Source organism: Aplidium turbinatum, chromosome 1, assembly GCF_918807975.1.
Source record: "Aplidium turbinatum chromosome 1, kaAplTurb1.1, whole genome shotgun sequence".
Taxonomy (NCBI): Eukaryota; Metazoa; Chordata; class Ascidiacea; order Aplousobranchia; family Polyclinidae; genus Aplidium; species Aplidium turbinatum.
In genome coordinates this window covers 60364219-60386049 of record NC_137472.1, presented here as the reverse complement: position 1 = coordinate 60386049, position 21831 = coordinate 60364219, and the positions used below count along the sequence as shown (strand labels likewise).

General features: G+C 34.5%; 1 protein-coding gene across 1 annotated transcript; it reads right to left on the bottom strand.

Moving 5' to 3' along the window:
* Window positions 1–382: 382 nt before the first annotated feature.
* LOC145768084 (solute carrier family 2, facilitated glucose transporter member 7-like) lies at window positions 383–19914 on the bottom strand. The gene is made up of 10 exons (XM_082579551.1): window positions 19903–19914; window positions 19228–19359; window positions 11149–11416; window positions 9844–9965; window positions 7218–7388; window positions 5743–5837; window positions 4241–4412; window positions 2166–2329; window positions 1260–1404; window positions 383–662 (listed from the first exon to the last, which is right to left on the bottom strand). Exons 1-10 carry the CDS (start codon window positions 19912–19914, stop codon window positions 486–488), a joined length of 1458 nt encoding a protein of 485 aa, XP_082435677.1. The 3' UTR covers window positions 383–485.
* Window positions 19915–21831: the final 1917 nt, after the last annotated feature.

Genomic DNA, 21831 nt, shown 5'->3' with positions numbered 1-21831 from the left:
AACTAATTCTTATCCAGTTTAAATTCTACTCTAATTCTAATCCTAGTCTAATTTGTAAAAGCTTAAATAAATAATTTGTAAAATCTAATTATAATTATAATCTAATTTCCAAAGACTACAAAAATTCTACTTGTCCAAGTCTGGCTACCACAGGCTGAAAATGGTGATGATGATGACTGCATGTTCATTTTTAGCAATACCAGTTACACTTGCTGTACTTCACACTGTTATTGTTATTTACAAACTCTTGTGTTGAGCTCTACATACAATGTTCATCTTAAGCCTACAAGTCAATGTTGAGTTATTCTGCGCCAATGCCAATCTACAGGAGAGCATATCATGCATATAAAATAGATTTCAACTTATCAAACTCCTTGGATATTTTGACAGAGATAAAGCGCATGTACAAAACAGCAATACGCAAAACGTCTAAAATGTATGTACAGTTTGACATTCTTGATTTTACGACATCTTGTGCTGAGAATTTAAAGCTTGTGATTATCGCTTAGAGGAGCACAAGACTCCGATCTTTTTGCCAAGAATTTTCGTTGTATTTGATCAACAGTTCTTCCTTTTGTCTCAGGTAAGCTGAAGACGAAGTACACGAAGAATATAATAGAAAAAACTAACCACAAAACCATTGAATATGCTCCAAGTCCAATCTAAAAATAAGAAGCGTGTTACTAAATTCCAACAGAAAAGTTGACAAAAAGTTTGTATAAAAAAATTTATACTTTTTTGTCTGGTAGCTAATCAAAATGTTATGCAAGACAATTCTGAAATGAGAAATCCTTCATAGTTTTACTAAATAAACCTAATTATGGTTTTTTATGTTAATTTCAATAAAATATTGTTTCGTCTTGTAAATGCGAAAAGTCGATAAAGTTTTCATCTTTGGATCGCCATTTGCTGGGTTTAATTTGCTTTTCCAAACATTTTAAAATTGAGTAACCCTGCACGCTTAAAAAACCAGGTTGAAATAAATTCACAATTTACGATTATACACGTCCTTACTTACTAAGTTTGCTAATCTTTCATACTTTTCCGTATCATAAATGCGCACCTAATTTTCCCTATCAATCATAAGCAACACGCACTAGCTGGTGTCTCAACAAATTCTGCTGCGGTTTTGTGGTGATATAAAAAATTAAAAGTTTCCTAATTGCTATCAATTGAGAGTGGTAAAAGATAGACTCTCGCCCACAGAGGCTTACACGAAGAAAAATAAAAACCTTACCATTCTGCTATCAATTATTTACCTCTAAATAAGGAGGAATGAAGCCAACGAACCAAGAGCATAACCAAAGCAAAACTCCGCTGGTTGAAAGGATAGATTGCCTGGTTGGTTCAAGTGTGACTTCTCCAAGAAGAGCTAACGAAGCGAGGTTTGTACCTCCAGACCAGCTGTAGAAAAGAAGTTTGCTAAATGCGTAAAAATTGTTTTAAAAACTATATTTGTTTCAAACAACTCCTACCCTAAAGCTGTTAATATCACTCATTCTCTGAATTAAATGTTAAAATTCTAACCAAATTCAACTTCACATGCAGCTTTCTAGGTTACAAAAGCTTACATGTCCTAATAGTGGCATCGAACGGTTAATGGTTCGAAAACCACCAAGGGAATGTTACTATGTTTTCATAATACCGTACTTGTTTACTCAAATGCTTTATTGAAACAAATATCTAATAAACTTGCTTTATAAAAAATTGCAAATGCAAATTTACAAATTCATGAATGTGGTTAATGAAAGAAAACTTAAACAATTATGATCTAAAAGAATATACTGTAAGGGTCGAAGGTGTGGGCGCAAAATGCTACTGTATATCATAGTACAGCTGCTTTGCGGTTCATGCAGTTTATGATTTGATGCAAACATACATCTTAACCAAACATAATTTGATGTAATTGCGATTTTTTTCTTTTTTGTTTAGTATTGTGCAATTTTTGTACTATTATTAGCATTTATTATTCGAACTGAAGTTATATGATATGTCATGTGTCTTCTGCTAACAAATAATATTATTATAGTATTACTGTAGAAATTTCGGAGCGTTTTTAATAGATTTAGGTGTTTCATCAGATTAACAGTTTCAACGATGTCATAAAAGTCACAGCAGTGGGAACATACAGATTATGCAACATTTAAAACAGTGGAAGTACTTACAAAGCAAGAAAGATGGCTGATGCAACTATAACAATGTAGCCTAGTGTTTGTGGAGCCAAGTGCAAGGTAGCCTGGCATATCGTAAACAAGATCAAGGCTAATATTTGACAAATAGTTGAAAATAAAATTACTTTTCTTCCTCCATAACGGTCGATAAACTTGGTCTGTAAAAACAAATTGGTTTGAACATAATAGGAGAATGAGGGCTATCAAATTCCGAAGCTTGAGATAAAGGCTTGTGCTTAAGATTCTCTTATCTGATTATTTTTTTTACGTTCGCTACATTGACAATCTTTGGCTGCCTTACTCAAGCGATGGTTTTCACCGGATTGTGAAGTGTGAAGCTTCCATTTGTTAATGTTTTATGTCCATTGTTGAGTCGTGCTGTTTATTTTAGAAATATAGTTTCGCAGATTTGGCATTGCAACATTTTAAAATATAATTTTTAATATTTTATTTTGTACGACAAAACAGTGTTGCATTAACAACGAATGATTCGTTTATCGATCCTTGGCATACATTAAGGTAACCTACTATTAACTCTTGATATGTTATTCAGTTCCATATCTTTGTCTTTACATAATTGCATTACAAACTTATGGCTTATTTTATTTCAGCAATTTCAATCTTTCTATAAGCTTAATTATTATTCAAAAACTTTGAATAATACTGCCATTGCTTACACAATAACTTTTATTTGGTCATGAATTAACTGCACATACTTGCAACCTGCCTTAAAACACTTTGACCTTATTTTTTAGGCATACTCGTCCACAATAATTACGTAATAGAGTAATTCATCAATCTCAAGAGTTTATGATCACACACAATAGTGTTTGTTGCTCTTCTGCATTGTCAAATGGTAACAGTTCTTGAACGGAATATAGAAAGATATCGGTTCATGGCTGGTCTAGACTCTAAGTCTAAAGTACTACACTACTCTGCTGTGTCTCTGGCATCACACGTAATATGGAAGATGGACAAGTAAATTGACTTTCCTGCCTTCCTGCATTCCAAAATTTTAACCAGCGAGCATATGTCTTGAGTACAACAATAACAACTGCATTTATCAAGTTTTTAAACTCGCAATATTGAAAACAACATCAGTATATACCAGATGTTGAGTTGTATTTGTCCTCAACAAGGAGCCAGGTAAAACATAGTTCTGGGTTTAGCAAAGTTATAAGTTAATACACTGTATATGTATGAATAATCCGCAGTTCAAATGGATGCATTTGTTCATTTTAGCGCTGCAAAATGGAAAATTAGAACATCTCTCTCTGACAGGAAAGGAAGCGTGTCCAAGGCAGACAAAGATTAACCTACAGTACTTAAACCAACAAACTGACAAAACCAACACCAACATACACCTAACACACAGCAAACAACAGAGAATCTTGGAACTCTTCATGAACGAGGCAGCTAATGTTTGGAATACAGTGCGACAATTAACACTATTGTAGCGACAAAGGGTTTTATGAGGACGCCCCACACTAGCAGTGAAATATTTCACAGAAGGAAATATGCTAGAAATGTGAAATTTTCTGACTTTTAGATTTTATTCTTTGCGAAGTTTTGAAACTTACACTGGTAATTTTTCTATCTTCCTGCCCTTCACAATAAGCATTTCGTCTCAGGTGGCTAGATATTTTCGTGCAATGCTAGATATATATAATTTAATGTTCGTGCAATATTTGCACTAAAAATGCCTTATATTTATGAGCAAAAGTAATTTTTTAATTAGTTTAGCATTACTTTGATGTTATAATTAAAAAATTTCAATTTTGAAGCTATTTTTGGAAAAGTAGAATAAAAACCGACTTTCTGACGTTTTTTCATCTCAAACAATTTATTTCAGTAAATTTGTTCGATAAAAAATTAATTTTTATACGCACAATACACATGGCTATTATCTTGTAAAATATTTTGGTTCTGTGATTTTCATAGTTCACGTTATTAGCAATTAATTAGCACGGGGCTAAGATAGCCCGTGACGTGCTTTCCGCGTACGAAAACAGCTCGTATAAAGATAGGGTTAAGAAGAAAAATCTAAATTTTAATAATTATATTCTTACGCCAAAAAGGGAGACAACAAACTGAAGACCAAATACTCCAATGGTTCCAAATGTGGCATGATCAGCGCTTATCCCGACACGAATGAACATTCTATCTGAATAGAAAATGAAGTTGTTTGTTCCGCAAAGCATCAAGTTGGAAAATATGCACGCAGCAACGACCAGTTGGAGCCTAAAAAACATTTCAATGAAATTAGTAAATACATATTTGACAGGTGTTAGTTTTGAAAAAATGCCACAATATAAGATTCAAATTCATGCAAATTTAACTAAATTCTTTAATAAACTCGTTCAGAAATGCTAATAACCTGAGACCTATTGCCCAAACGAATAGTTAGATTTAACTTGGTTTAAGTCTAACGAAGTATATCGACACATAGGCAATAAGATAACACCTAAACGTCGACCTTATCCTCAAAGAACACATACCTTGTGTTTCATGTGGCAGAGAAAGTTTAGTTGTACGGATGCCATTGCTATGATCTGCAGCATCACATTGATAGACGCTAATGCCATTATTCATGATGCACGGTTGAACTGACAAGCTCGATTCTTATATAAAACCGTATATTTATTGTGTTATAAACCTTTCCATTGCTGAAACGATTGACTGTCTCTTATCAAGAAGTATATAGGGTCCATTGTTAATCACGCAGCAACAGTTAACTAGCTTCATTTTAATGATTAGAAATCGATTTTGCTACCATAGCATCTTCAGTCTCGCAACGTCAAGAGTAAATTGTGTGATTAGCAATGCATCCTATACTTAGGCTATATTATGTAGATATGTAGCATACATGGATTACAAACTGGTCGTACATTTGGATACATTTATGTAACTTGCTTTTGTATTGGTGAGAAAAAACATGATTGCTTGACTAGTATTTTTTTTCAAACAAATGTTATGCGGTTTTGCGTAAGGTATTTTCCGTCTATTATCATAAAACGTCATTCAATTAACCGTAGCGTTTTTGTTTATTGGTTATTCAATTTCGTTTTGGTTATCCAATTAACCTTAAACCATGTTTAAAGCAATGGACTACTTCTAACATTTTAGTTGCTATAATACTTTACGGTATCCTAGCAAGAATATCAATTCTTATTTAGATTGATTCGTGGTCAGCATGTTGATTTGCAACTGGGACAGTATAATGCTTACAAGCAGAAGGAGCAGAAGCAGAAGCTTCACTGCACAGATAGGCCTCATCAGTCATCTCCGTACTCATGTACACTGACCTTAGCCTATACTAAAGCTTGATTCAGTCTCGTTGGCCATCTTCGCAAACGAAGGATGAACGTCATTATCATCATCATCATTGATTTTCTACTGGGACAGAATAATGCTTACAACATTATTATGTCACCCTGCACATATGAAACTGGGTCGCCATTCAGAGTTTGTTTTTTAAGGTTTATATGTGATTGATGTTGTAAGTAGGCTACTTTCTCTCATACAGAATTTTATCTTTTTATTTTTCTATGAAATGATGTACAATCAGCACCTGTATTGTTTAGTGGTCACTACTTCTTTTATTCCTACCACGTCACACCCTTTCATTTCCTCTTCCATTGCTTCATATTCGCTTTCAATGGTTGCCTTTGGATAAAATTAATTTAAAAGAAATCTTAACAGTCTATGAAAGTTGTACAATGTACATTATCCATGAATAACAACACCACCTACCGTTAAGGTTATTGAAACATTCTTACACAGAATTGAAGAATGCCCAAGAGACATTTTTCGTTTAAAAGGTTGACAGCATACGAAATGACAATCGAAAATTCTAGTTAGTTTAACTAGTGCAAAATGCGCTTTTCGTGATATAACTTGGTTGAGTTCAATTGTTTATCTTTCTGACCATCACAGCAAAAACAATACACGTCAGCATAGCAAAGGTATAGAAAAAGGTAAAAGGAACAAAACCCAAAACGAAATTTCAAACATTGATTAAGTTTTGCACATTTTGTCACATTGCTACTAAAATTTAACCTATTAGATTATCATAAGCTCAATATAGCTCCACAAATTTCATTTCTATGTATAATAGCGTAAAACATAACACAAACTTTTATTAATGTACGTAGGCGTGTTTGTTAATGGAACACTACTCGTGGTATCTAAAGACGTTAAGATTTGACAATGATACAAAAATGGCGTGTAGACAAACGTTAAACCATAAGAATGACAAATTCATTGATAAAAAGAAGGGTAAATGTAGGAAAAGAATATTGTTAAGCATACCATAAGAGGTTGTTTATAAAAAAAAAAAAAAAGTAAGACATAAATAAGTAGTTTATACTTCGGTAATAACCTAATGCTAATAAAAAATGTATAACTTTAATTAGTATAAGATGGCTTGTTAAAACGAAATAACAGTTTATCAGCCTCACTTTTAATTACAGGAAATCGATTTCGTTAGAGTATCGTCAGAAATCGTAAAATATATACTGTTAGAGCATCGTCTATCTTACAATTATCTTATAATAATTGATTATGAGACAGCCAAGCTTTTCGAGACAGTTTGCTTTGGGTTAAGTTCGCAGAGACTGAACGAATTTATTTAAACATATTTTAAATTAATTAAAATATAATCTAATGTTACTCAATGAGGGTAAGGTAAAAGTCCCATACTCAGATACTGAGCTTTGGGGAATGAGAGGATAAGGTTCTCATTATACTAAGCCTTCGGCACTAAGGAGAGTACACTAGGGTGGCCAGTTCCTTTCTCTCGGCCGCCTTTACTTCAGCAACTACCCCCACCCAATTTATTACACCATGTGTAGAAATGAGCGGCGTTTTTTCAACAACCAGCTGAAGCCGGGAGTCGAACCAGGTTTGCATGATTGGAAAGCCAACGCCTTATCCGTTGCGCTATCTCACCAATGAGGGTAAATAAAGGTAAAAAGCATATTAGGATAATAAAACATGGCAATTACGATGAATAACTGAAGACAAATAGAAAAGTGGCAACAAAACCTTATCTCCTTCACGCATTTTCCACAGTAGTTCCATAGTTTTGTCTTTATCTCCCTGCCTCATCACGGAAGCCACTGTTTCCGCAAGCCAATAACTTGCAACGAGACAAGTAATGGACGGAATGCCACCGAATGCCACTGCGAGAGGCCACATATCGTGGCTACCCAAAACCTAAGAATTATACAAGAACTTTTTATAAAAGTCGGTAGCACAATCAAAATCCCAACCATCAAACGTTATCGTTTTTTCATCGTTTCGACGTCAAGCAATGTAAACCATGTATGATCAACTTAGTTTAGCTAATAATTCTTTTTTAATTGAATTAAATTTTCTAAACCTACCAAATCTGCAACTTCCACCAAAAATTAGAAGCACACAATAAGCAGTATAGGCTATACTAACCAGCTAATATATTTTCACTTAAACAACACAATTTTATTAAACCATAGGCATACGAAGCCGAGCAAGTTATCAAGTTTAACATATTCAAGTTTATTATATTTACAGAAACACAAAACTACGCAACAAATTAAATATCGAACGTTTTCGACATCACAAGATGTCCTCTTCAGGAATATCATATATACAATTTAACTACATCCGAATAAAATACAATTGTTATTAAAACTATAAACAGGAAAGAATCAAAGGTAGCCTAACTGCATCAAAATGTGTTGATCAGACCACAAGATGTCGTAGAAAGGCAAGGTGCGAAAAAACTAATTTTAAAATACAGAGAGCAAGAAAGATGAGCCGCACACATAGCCTACAATACAATTGTCTGTTCAAAAGGTGGATTGTTACGTTTTATGTACAAGGCTTCTAAGATTATGGTTTGATACTCAGATCTGCCTCTGGACATGATTTCAAATTGTTTGATAGAAACGTTGTTGAAACTTGAATACGTTAAACTTGATAACGTTGCTCGGCTTCATATACCTATGGTTTAACCAGACAAACTCTCTACCGAAGCTCTAACACAATTTTATGTGCTTTGCGAATTTTTATGAAGTATTTTATTGTCTTGTATATGCGAAGGTATACTTGACACTTCTGACCTATCAAGTATTATTGACCTAACAAGTAGGTTGTTTGTACAGCAGGCGCTGGTTCGAATCTAGGGGTGTGCGCTTCAGCAACGTATTCTCAGGACTGCTATCCATTCAGCGGCACCTAATGGATGAATAATTACCCGGCAACTACACTTCAACAATCGGAGACTTCACTGTCAATCTCTGTAACCGGCCCTGCGTCAAAAGTTTCTAGAAGTATGCGAAACTACCAGGAATAACCTATCAAGGGTTTGTCAGTCCGAGGATAAAGATTCTAATCTAAACAACCAAACCCATCAGGCATTTCACATCGTTTTTTGTTTTTTTTTGTAAATGGCAAAGTGGTAAAATTTGAAAGTGGTGGAAAGATATGTTGTCATGACGAACTGAGTGTGAAAGAATTGGTTTGGTGTGTCTTTTGATGTTTTTTTCTTTTTGCTCATGTGATTGGTCGGTCATATTTCATTGATGCTAGTTGTACTTTCTTTGTCAAATCCTTTGCCAAGAATTATCGATGGCTGGGGAAATCGGTGAACACCGTGACAAACGCGATATGTTGTTTGAAAGAAAATATTGAGCTTGTATAGCAATTATTGCTGTAGATTTTAGTTATTGCAGTCACTTCCATGATTGACGGCTTCTCGCCCAGAAAGAGATTTAATATGGATAGAAAGAATTGAAATTTTCCATGCAGTCTAAAACAACATTGGCAAATTGCAAAAGGATTAAATGTTGGACGTAGAACGCTACAAAAACAATTGAAAAGAATAGGATATTTGTGGTTGAAGTTGAAAGTAAAAGTAAGAAAAATAAATTAAAGAAGTCAATCACACTAGCACGACGTTGAAGAATTATCTGTACGTTTTTAACTGAGTGGAAGAAAATAGGTGCAAGTGAAAAAATGAGAAGCTGACGGTAAAATTACAGATATTTAATAAATCTTAGTCGCTGTGTCCAAATTGGCGATGGATGGATATGTCGGTCGGCTGAAACAATGCAATGTCGAAACAACAGTGTGATAAAGGGCCGTACGACGACGTCTGAACCGCAAAAGATTAAGTAAATTCAATGATGATTCTTGAAAAGTACTGCATACACCAAACATAAATTACAATGCTGATGAAACAGTGTTGTTCTACCGTGCAATACCAGGTGTAAGCATTTTTCAAAGCACAGTGATTACATTAAAAAAGGCGATGGAGCAAATAGTATAGTGGTACACTGAAAAGATCTCTCAAATGATGGTGGTCACTGATCATCCATGTCATTTCGTAGAAAAATGTGAATGGCTTGCTGCTTTCATTTGGCACTGTCAGTGCGTAAACTGGATTGTACAATGTACATGTTTTGTTTAAAATACGATACAAAAGGTTAAAAGAAAAAGGTCGTTTGTTTTAAAAACAACCGTACGGCTCCTCTACGATTTCTCACGTTGAAAATAATAAACTGCAGTTATGCATCTAATCAAACAACTAAATAAAATTTCATAAAATCAAAAGCTATAGAAATAGACAACCCATGTTAATTGGAAATCTACACAAACATAGATGGCGTGTTAAAACTATCAAAATTACCTTAGGGTGTCCCAATACAGATCCAATCAATAGACCCAAACCGACCCCAACACCCATCACGGATTGCCAAAATCCTTGCTTACTCCTTACGCTTGTCTCGGCCACCATAAGGGGAACGAGAGCTGACAAAAAAAGTTCCTTTTAAATTAAACAAGTCTCATAATTGTTAAAAATTGTATGAGGCTGTTTTTCAGACGTTTAGTTTAATAAAATGATAATTTCTTCTGGTGTAAACTAAGCTAAACTATCACAAGGTATTTCAGATGATAATCTGCGTTTGTTCCGACGTTTCGTCAATCAAACACGACTGATTTCGTTAGGAGAATAAATCAGGTAATGATCAATGGCAGACGACAGGACCATGTTGTAAATCAAATAAATGTGCAAAAGAAAATTTGAAAATTGCGAGTAGAATGTTCTATATTCTACTCGCAATTTTTAACTTCTGTACCACCAATCAACTCTTCAAATTGAAATTTAACTTCGACAAGAAACTTAAATAACAACAGAGAAGGAGACTGACCTGTATGAGTCATAAAAAAATTAAATTTTACAAGTACCATTGCACAGTTTAAATTCAACATTTTTGTCGTGGAATGAGCCTCTGGGGAATAGGGTCTATTCTTTTATCACTCCAGATTCTCAAATTGTTCTAGGATTACACTGAAAGGCTGCTAGAGAGCAGCCAGTCTTTGGTGCCATCAATTTAAAAAGGCCAAACAAGCACGTACAGTAGGTTTTTTCTAAGTAGGCTTACTGTAGCAGGAAAAGTGTACAATCTTTTTAGGCTACGATTCATTACATGAATCTTTTGATTAATAAACCAACTTTCAGAGAACATCCTTTTTTTGTAATCACTTTCAACTTTTATAATTTTTGCATTGCTTCATGTTATTTCGTGATCTAAAGTTATGGCATGCTTGCAAAGAGCAGATTTTTTTGGGCGTTGATATTTGAAAGCCCTTTCATGCTCATCAATGCAAGATTTATGATCTCGATTTGATCGGCTAAACTTACTTAAACTGCAATCATCACAAGAAACTTTATAAGCTAAACTAACAAAGAGTTCACTTTGTTGTTTAAGATCTTTTAAAGACAATGATAATTTACTTAATCTTATAGTCAAGAAAGATTTAAAGCAAATTTTGCACCAATTTCATGATAGGCCGAACGTTTTTAGAAACTCCCTTTACGCTCACCAACAACAAACAAAAAGTTTGTTACTTCTATCTAACCAGTATAAGTCTTTTATTTTTTACTTTATGTAACATAATAGTTGCAATGAATACAAAATCACATTCTTACTGTACATGATTCCCATCGGGATACCGGTAAAGATACGTCCAATGATGAAGACCTCGTAGGACCCTGTTACCTTCCCAACCAAAGCAATTAAGATGATGGCAAACACGTTGATGATATGGGAGACTTGTAATAGCCGTCTCCTGCTGAAACAGATCAGCAAAGCTTTGACGCAGATTGCCCCAATGAACCCTCCGATGACGAACGATGACAGAGTGACGGAAAGGAGACTTATCCATGTTGAATTAGGAATGATTTCGCTGTAGCGACTCTAAAACAGCAGAGTAATACTCCGTGTTCACAAAACTTTTAAACCCATAAAAATTTTTATAAAAACTTGTTGCACCAAATAAAATGTAACGTATCACAAGATGCAGTGTGGTCATAGTTTATTGAAGTTAGTCATACTGTGCAAGTATCATTGCGACGATATTAAGTAATTAATTGTGATTATACCTGAACTGGACTTCCTTTGCAGTTGTATCTTTATTTTTCAACCAAGCTAATTCATTTCCTAGAGGATTTAATAGATTTCGTTACATACAGGTTTACTTTGTTAACAGTATAACGTTACAATGAGTATGACGCCTAGACTACACTCTAATGTCACAGGTCTTCAGATTTTTTCATACAGATCATGAAAATAGGTGTTGTTAGCTGAATTTCGATCTTTGATGTCAAATCTGAAGTAAGATTTTGTCTATCCCATCAACTATTTAAAATTCGAGCAAGCACCACATTAGACAAATTTCAGTATATAACAAAATTCGAGAGACAAACACAATGACAAAAAGTCCACAAGAATTTTAACGAGCAAAACAATGCATTCAATATCTTCTCAGCAATGTCACTGAACTGCTAATGCTCAAACTTTCCAAAGAAGTTATCAATGATTGTCTGATTCCAATCTATGTTGCAAGCAAAGAAGTCTTAGCCAATCTTTGAAGCCATCATTGAGCAAAGTGTGTCTGATTTTTGGTGTAAAGAATATAAAAACTATTTTGACATAAATTTTGCTAGCTGTAAAGTTTTTGTCAATTAAACAAACCCCAATCCATCTGAATCCATAGTTTTCACAAATTTTTGATCTCATCAAGCAAACCTTAAAATGAATCAAAAGCAGTAATACTAATTCTGGGTAAATTAAATATGTCCGCTTCCTCACAAATGGAAGATTTTCTTTTAGAGGACAAACTTTAATAGCGTTGCAAGAAATATTCGGTTCATATATCATCTTCATCTCTTGATAGAGAAAGCTCAACATTGTCAACAACCATCTAAGAACCATGTAGAGGAGATAAAGAATTAAACGACATACTGGATATTCAAGTTTACTTTCTGCTCAAAGTCTTACACTTTTGTCATACAAAAACAACTATTTAGAGTGATACTAACTTATGCGATATCATTGAGAAAGAAAGCATTGGAGACTGTTTGGCTCTCGGGGTGTGTGCTTGAGCAACGCATTTCAAAACTGCTCTCCATTTAGACCACCTCTAATGAATGGAATAATTCCCGGGCAACAAGACTTCAACAATCGGAAAACTTCAATATGTCAATCTCGGTAACCAACCCTGCGTCAAGCCTCAACAACTACAAGTATGCAAACTACCAAGAATGCCCTATCAAGGCAATATGACAATATGTAGAATGTGGCACTTGTCTTAATTCACTATAACTTCATATCTAAAGTAGTGCTTACAGGCAAGCTTGTGCCTGGTAGACAGCTTCATCGAGAGAAAAGGCAAAGTGCACTTTCGTATATGAAGCAACAATTGTTTAGATCAGTGGTTCTCAACCTTTTTAGGCTTACGGCACCCTTCAAAAGATAAAAATATTTTCTGGCACCCCATGGTGGCAGACAAACGATCTTTCATCTCGAATGCAGCAGGTTGTTGGCTCAAACCTGAACGGTTTCACACGTAGCACTTTAAAAAATGGTATCTGTGTAGCTTCTCTACTTGATTTTCTGTTTTAATGCAGTGTGAAGAAAAATATGCAAGTTTACTTGTTGTGCTCTTGGTAAAGTCAATCAATAATAACACTTTCAGACATCAATGCAATAATAGTAACACTTCTGTACTTAACTTGAATACCACTTTGAAACAACATAAAATAAGGTTTTCCTTTCAAAATCAATGTGAAACTATATTGCTCCTCTCTTAGCAGACAAAATGGGCAAAAACCTTTTTATGCAGAGCATTCACCTACCGAAGTACAGTCGACAATCAGCACAACTTGTGCAAACATTGATATCACAAGACAAAACAATATAACTTTATAAGGGTGCCACACTAAAAATTTGTGACCACGAAACTTCGTATAGCTACGTATATAGCACGACAAAAAATTACTCCTAACGATGTAACAAAAACAATCGTGTATGAAAATTGTCATAAGCAACAATGATCCTCGCTAACCATTTGAAGACAGATAAAAAGGATACAACTTGAGTGGAGAGCATAGCATCTTTTCACATATAAGCTAGGTGGGCAATTGCCCACGTAGTCCCATCGCTTGCCTTCCTAGCCCTTTCTTTGCCCCCCTAGTTTGAAACTAGGCGGGCAATTTTTACGACGTAATTTTTGTTTAAGTTTGATCCTAACAGCAAATCTGTAGTTTTTCTACATTCTTATGGAACACTTTACTTTTGCGAACTATCAGCGCTACCGAACGCGGGAATTCGTTGTATTTCATTGTAGTTATTTTTATATAGCCTATTTATGCTATAGCAACATAGGGTGACACCACTAGATGCCTGTATCATTTCTTACGAACAAAACCTGCCTGCCAACGCAACTACTCCGTGATTCTCACAGCTTTTACCATTAATGACTCATAGACCCAGGAAGCTGAGTTGAGAATGTAACCCCACCCCTGTGTCATCAAAATAGTCCTTTCCAATTTTAATAAAAGTGATTTGGCAATTGATTCTTAACGAAAAACTATAGGGAATAGGCTATGTTTTAATACGATGGAAATCGTCGTATTTTTATATTTAAATATGAAAATACGACGATTCCCATCATACTAAAACAAATTCCTTATAATTTAAAAATAAATTGACTGGCTATAGGGCTAAAATTGAGTAGGCTACAGTTTCCATTTAAGTAGATTTCGTTTTGTAACTCTGTTCATTTCTTTCTTTCTGGCAGCAACTGAATTTTCTTGTTTTTTTCGAGGTATGTGTAATGATATATAATAATATATATAGAATATAATAATAATAATATAATAATAATAATTAATGATAATAGAGCCAATCATCTGATCTTGAATAAATCGTCTCTTAGCCTAGATGATCAAGATAAACTTTTACTTATGAATGGTTTAAATTTTGCACCGACCCCAAACTGGACAGAGACAGTTGAAACCACTGAATGGTATAATGCCTACCAACACATCAGGCGGGTTGAGTGGAAAGACGTTTTCTTTGATGAAAGTACTGAACAAACAGCTATACCGAAAAAACTCAAAATAACTAAAACTTCCAGACCTCAGTTAGATCAAATTCACCAGAAAACCAAAGTGTATGTAAACATGGCATTTAGTAAACTTAGAAATTTGAGAACAGCGGTCAAACAAGGCTATCGCAAACACAATAACCTCACTACTGCACAGCGCAACAGCCTTAACAAAATTCGAAAATTGGTGTCTGAGAAAAAAATTGTGATTTGCAAATCAGACAAAGACGGCAAAATTGTTTTACTTGATTACCAGGATTATGACCAAATTTTGCAAGAACAACTTAAGCAGTTTCAAACGTTGCCCTACAATCCCACCACCATCAACAAACACATGGATCAAATTAGAAAGCACTGCGAGGATTTTGTCTTGAGATTGCATAAATTGGGTGTCGTTGACGACAATCTGCTATACCATACAACCGGATTTAAACTAAAAGGTTCATCCTACCATCGAGAGACAGGTAAAAATGCCAAACATTTTCGGGATAATCAACCAGTCTACTGTTACCCTCTCTTCAAAACGCACAAACTGATTTCGGAAAATTTATCCGCTGTCAATGTCAAAGACATTCCAGTACGTCTACTTCAATCTGCTGGAATGATTACTTCATCCCGCATCACCGCTTTCCTTGAAAAACTATTGGCACCCATCAGCATCAAATTTTGCCAATCCAATCCGAACGAATACTGCAGGGATAGCAGAAACTATATTGAGGAGCTATTGTCCTGGCAGAGTACAAATTCAAGTACAATTTATAACGTTTTGAAGAAATCGCCCTTATACATTGTAGCGGCGGATGTGAAATCACTTTATCCTTCTCTTAAACGTTCAGTCGTTGATGTTGCCTTGTATAGTGCTTTGAACACACACACCACATTTTCTGCTGAAGCTAAGAAAACAATTGTTGATTTAAATAATTTCTGTATGAACAATGTTGTGACTCAATATCAAGAGCATTTTTTCACTCAAACTGATGGTATTATAACTGGAGATAACAACTCAGTTTCACTTGCTAATATAACTATGCATTTCATTCTGCAATCTCTGTGTACAGTTATTAACCAAGCATGCATTTTCAAAAGATTCATCGACGACATCATTTGGCTTTCATTTGGACTCGAAACAACTAATAATATAAAATTAGCGCTTATTGATAATTTCGCCAAATTTGGACTTGAATTAACATTCAGGCAGGTTGATACTTCTCAAGAGACAGGCGCAGTGGAATTTTTAGATGTCAATCATTGCATCACCCATGGTAACAAGTTTAAATTTACAACTGAAGATTTCGTCAAAGCTACAGCAAAAGATCGTTGCTTCATAAATGGAAAGTCGCACCACCCTATATCCACCTTCAAATCCATATTATACGGAGAAGCCATTCGAATGCGTCTTCTGAATGAGTGTCATGAACATTACATTTCCAGCTTGTCAAGACTAAAAGAAAAAGCTACTAGGTCAGATTTCCCTATCGCGATGACAAATGACATGATTGGAATTGCTTCAACTTGGACTGACAGACTTAGGCCACCTAAACCTCAAAAGAAAAACAGCAAGACTGTGTGGGCTACTGCTTTCCCAGCTTTATTAAAAATGAGTGAAAAAGAAAAGGAACTTAAACCTGATGTCACGGTCACATACACAAGGCCAAAAACAATTGGAAATTATGTTACAAACTACAAAGATCTATCAAAAAAAATCCAATCTTCTGTTCTACAAAGAGGTTATTCTGCCCCTTGTGGTCGCTGTGCGTTGTGTGGTAACCATGGTCATCATCGTTTGTCAATGGTTTCACGTACAACGACATTGAGCACTCCGCAAAGACTTTTTAAATTAAAACAGGAACTCAATTGCAGCAATTATGGGATTTATGTAGCAACATGTTTACTTTGCCATGAACAATATGTTGGACAAACGGTTAATAAATTTTCGGTTCGCTGGTCAGGCCATCGTGCAACTTGGAACACTTTCGATTTTTCTTCTAATAATGACAGGGCTGCGTTATTAAAACATTTTGCTGTATTTCATGATCTAAGTACTGAACCACAACTTTCCCAATGCTACAATGTCACATTTGTTGAACAACCCAATATTGATAATCTAGATGCTTGTGAAGATAAATGGATACATAGGATACATGCCTAAATAAATATCCAAAAATTAATTCTGCCACAAGTTTAATTTTTTGACGCTCCACTACATTTTTGGTATTTTTTCAATATTTTACTGCCTTATTATTCACTGCCGTCTTTGCCTACTCTTTTTTCCACAACGCTACATTTTGTGTTTTCCAAGACGCTCCATTTAATTATTTATCGCTGTACTTAGTTTGTTTATCACTGCCTTTGACTGCCGTGTTCCGCATATAGGCTACTTTATTTTCTTTGCCGTAATTTGTCACAACGCTACATTTGCAGGCTTTGCTCATCGCTCTTTCATCAATTCTAGTTGATATTTTATATTTGATACGTAATTTACTTTACTGCCGGCTTGGTTTAGTTTTCATTCAGCATTTTTTCAATCTTTACGCTTATGCTTTTTCAATTTTTTACGCTCATGTTTTGACATTATTGCGTCACTGTAATGTTGTTTAAAACATTACTTGTAGGTTTTAACTGCTCTTTATCAGAACTGACGATGCACTGAATAAGTGCGAAATATATTTTCTGTAACATCTACTGACAACTGATCCCTGTTACCTTAGCAATTGAGGTTTTAGCTTTCTAGATATGGAACAGGGATCGTTTCAGAATAAGACTAGGTCAGAAAGCGAGGCAGACTCCGACGCAGCTCAGCATCAGCCAAGAGCAGTTAGCTATGTGTAATGATGCATTAGAATTAGCAGGTTATGCCGTACTGAGCAATAATGTTTTATTAGCTTGTTGCTGTCTCGCTGCTAGTTATTCATTATTATTATTATTATTGTATAATATGTGCGGACTGCTCTGAAGTTTGAATAAACTGCAACATGATCTTCTAAATTTCCAAAGACATGGAAAAGGATTTTCAGGACTAAACAACAGCCAGGTAGGCTAGCCAAACCTTAGTCATCAATGACAAAAGAACAAGAAAAGTGATAGGACAAACTACATAACAGATTCTGCACTATTTTTTATTTCAAAAATAATTTTTTATTAGGAATAACAGTTGGGAGAAAACTTAGCAGCTTTCTTCGATTGAACTTTTTAGATTATAAAAGAGATCAAGTAACGTTTTTGATACTCTCCACATTTTGAACTATTATACTTCTTAGGCAGTTAAAGAATGAACAGCTAAATGGAAAGCTTCAGCATACATCTAGAACTTATTAGCTTACGCGAACTTGACCTTACTTATAATATCGTTAATGTTTCATTCAAGCAGATATCTAGATAGCAGATATCAAGATATCAGATAGCAGATATCAGATAGCAGATAGCAGATAGCAGATAGCAGATAGCAGATAGCAGATAGCAGATAGCAGATAGCAGATAGCAGATAGCAGATAGCAGATAGCAGATATCTAAACTTTAGATGTTCAAACAACCTTGTCTTAAACTTTTTGTTTCAGTACTCATATTTGTTACATTATGTTACATACTTGTTACATTATTTTATGTACTTGCCACATTATGTTACATATTTGTTACATTATGTTACATTATGTTACATGCTTGTTACATCATGTTACATACTTGTTACATTATGTTACATACTTGTTACATTATGTTACATTATGTTACATACTTGTTTCATTATGTTACGTACTTGTTACATTATGTTACATACTTGTTACATTTTGTTACATACTTGTTACATCATGTTACATACTTGTTACATTATGTTACATACTTGTTACATTATGTTACATTATGTTACATACTTGTTTCATTATGTTACGTACTTGTTACATTATGTTACATACTTGTTACATTTTGTTACATACTTGTTTCACTATGTAACATACTTGTTAGATTATGTTACATACTTGTTAGTTGTGCTAATAACAAAAAATACAGCAACTTGAAAGCGGCTTTGTACAAATTAAACTTGCAAAAACAAAAGGACTTTTTATCAAGTAGAGCACTATGGCTGCGTATAACTACAGCACAACCATGGCAACAACCTTAAACCCAATGACGTACTGTCCTGAGGATACAACAGCTTAAAAGGGACATTACTAGCAATTAATCATGATAGGGTATGATGTCACAAAATAAAACAACCAATGCATCACTCGAACAATTACAACTCATCCTTCATTATGCTAAACAATTTGTTATATCATAAAAACAATGTTAGAGACAATTAACTGTACAAAATATGTTATTGCTGGAAAAAGATCAAGCGGTATGATTATAACTGAAATCCTGACGTAGTAGCAAGTTTTGATTTCAGTTTCGAGCTCAGCGCAAAAGAATTACTTGGATAGCCTACAGTTGTTAGTTTGTCCTGTGAAAATTTCTTGTTGACTGGTGTGTTTAATTTCCCAGGTCATCTATTGCAGCAGTAAAAAAGACTCATCTCACTTAATCTCATTCATTAAAACAAGAAAATCATTTAGAACTCTTAGCATCATGCATCTAAGAAACTTAAGATACATAACGACGGAAATTCATAATAAGTTTGTATTACCATGTAAGTATCATTGAAGATGTCTTGCAACACTGGCGTGATTGGATTGAAGATTATGATTTCATAAGCTGTTGACAATGATAGCATTCCTGTCGTCATAAACAAGACAAACTGACAAAATCTAGAATGTTCCTGTAATATATTCAAATAAAAATACAATCTCTCTGCGAGATGAAAATAACTAATCGATACTGATGTTGTTTGTCGAAGTAAAAGTCATGCCAGGTGATTGAAAAGTTGAACTACTGAGTAGACCGGAAGGTTCGAAACCTAAAATTTGTGTTTATCTTTAGAAAGTTTATTGAAAACTTTTCCAAGAAGCTTTTCTGAGAAACTGATGTGTGTTCAGTTCTTGACTGCTTTAAGTCGACAATCGTTTGAGAGGTTTATAGATGTTTTCATTTCCTTGTCAAATGCCAAATCTAGGTCAATACATAGCAATGAAATGTGCATGGAGAGATGATTCAGCACCGAGCCGGAAGATAAAAAGGGAATCTGTCTGCACGTACTGTTCTTCATCAATTAAAATATTTACATAACACATGATCACCATACAAACTTATTTTCTCAGAATTAAAGGTTAATATAGCGCTATTTGTAGAAACATTTTATTACAAACATTTAGTCACGATTTCACTTAAAATAAAATAAATGTTAATGAAATAGCGTACTTACAGCTTCTGCCATTTTTTTTTCTTGCTGTGTGAGACGAAAATGCAAGCAATTATTTTTATTTTCAGCTTTATATACTTTCTGAAACAACACAACTGTTTTTCAATAATTTGCACATGATGAGCAGAAGACCGCAGTTGTTTGACCTGTCAATAACCATCCAACTGTTATCGTTTGAGTGCGCAATAGGTCTACCCTACTTCTACCATTCCTACATAGAACGTTGGCTGTTTTTTGTGTAAGCTTAGCCATTACAATGTTGATGACTGGTGTACTACAATGCTTTTGCTATACGGTACACTTTCTCTGTCGTTTATTCATAGAAATACAGTAGGTTATGAAATCGTAAAATCTTTCTGTATTGTGTTCGTAAAATGTGTACTGATTCTGCAGTCCACATTTTGATGGGGTAGTGCATGAAATTTTACACACTCTATTTTTTATAATTGTATTTTAATTACGGTGAATACATTTTAGTTATTATGACGTCGTGTTCTGCGACAAAGTTTTCCGACGTCCACGATACCAGAATTGTTTTACAAGAACTGCAAGAGGCAGAATTGGTTTGCAAGCAAGTTTTCTGATGTTTTCTGTGCAGTTTTTATCCGTAAGCATCAGCAGCCGAATAGAGATAGTTAGGAAATTGTTGAGTTTTTAGTAAACTTGGTGTATGGTAGTTTCTGTCTGTAAATTCCGTGTATGTCCGATTATGGAGAACTGTGCAGTAGAGCACTGTTGATTATTTTATTTTCTATTTGAATAAGATAATTACGCTAACACATCTGTTAAAAATTATGATTTTCTTGTGATGATGAGAAGCATGTGGAAAAAATTTGTGGTAGCTTAAGAGTTAGTAAATTGTCCTACAAGTATGTACTGAGTGTGCACAAGTCGCGTTTACTAATAAAAAGAAAAAAGTCTTATGGGACAACGAGGGTCAGGGTCCAGGGCGCCGTGCGTGAATCTGATACAACCGGTATTTTAAAACAATAACACCCGCTGTCACCATTTCAATAGCTAGTCTATAAATTTTTTTAGCTTGCATATTTGCAAGGAATACCTACACCTAATTCAAAATTACTTTTATGTATTCAGATGAATAGCTTACTTGTAGAGGTAGATTAACATAAATTGCTTTTTTACTTTTTATATACAATAAATGGATCCTGTCTGAATTGAAGCATTTAATGTGCAACATACGTTACCTTTGAATAAGTTTCATTTTTCATAAAAGTGTTGGTTAGCTTTTTTGTTAGCTAAAAACCTTTTTGGTGCACGTCCTCGGTGTTCTAAAGCAATGGCAACTACGAACATCCCTTCGATAACCTACATTAGGTTTTTTAAATTTATAAATTTGTAGGGAATATCTACATCCAATTCAAATTTACTTTTATGTCTTCAGATAAATAAGTTCAGAATTTTACGGTCTCACGTTTTTCTTTCAAAAAAAAAATTTTTGAAAGCAAAAACAAACATCCAACTTACCATGTTGTTATGGAAACTTATATGAAACTTCATCATTCATACCGAGTCTTAGGTGGAATAAGAATAAACCATCACGTCATGTATGTGACTTCTCTCAACTTTACATTGTTGATAATAATTATTCTTAACTTTTCTCTACGTTCAACAATATTGCACGTACGACTTAGCATCTACATTCACACACGTTCTTGGGGGGTTGAGCGTAACAAGAACTTATTCTAACCAGCAAATCGTCCTTTTCCGTTAATTTAATATCTGTACACTTTGAACCGACGTAAACACGGACTGGCTTGCTGACTCGGCGGAAAAACGAAGGATCGGATTAATCCTTGCAGTGTTAAATGCTCAAGCGAATCACGTTTTTATTTCTGGAATCTAACTAAACTAATCTAATTACTAATCTTCTGCAACGAATTCACCTTCTTTCTCATTTCGTTTCAAAATTAA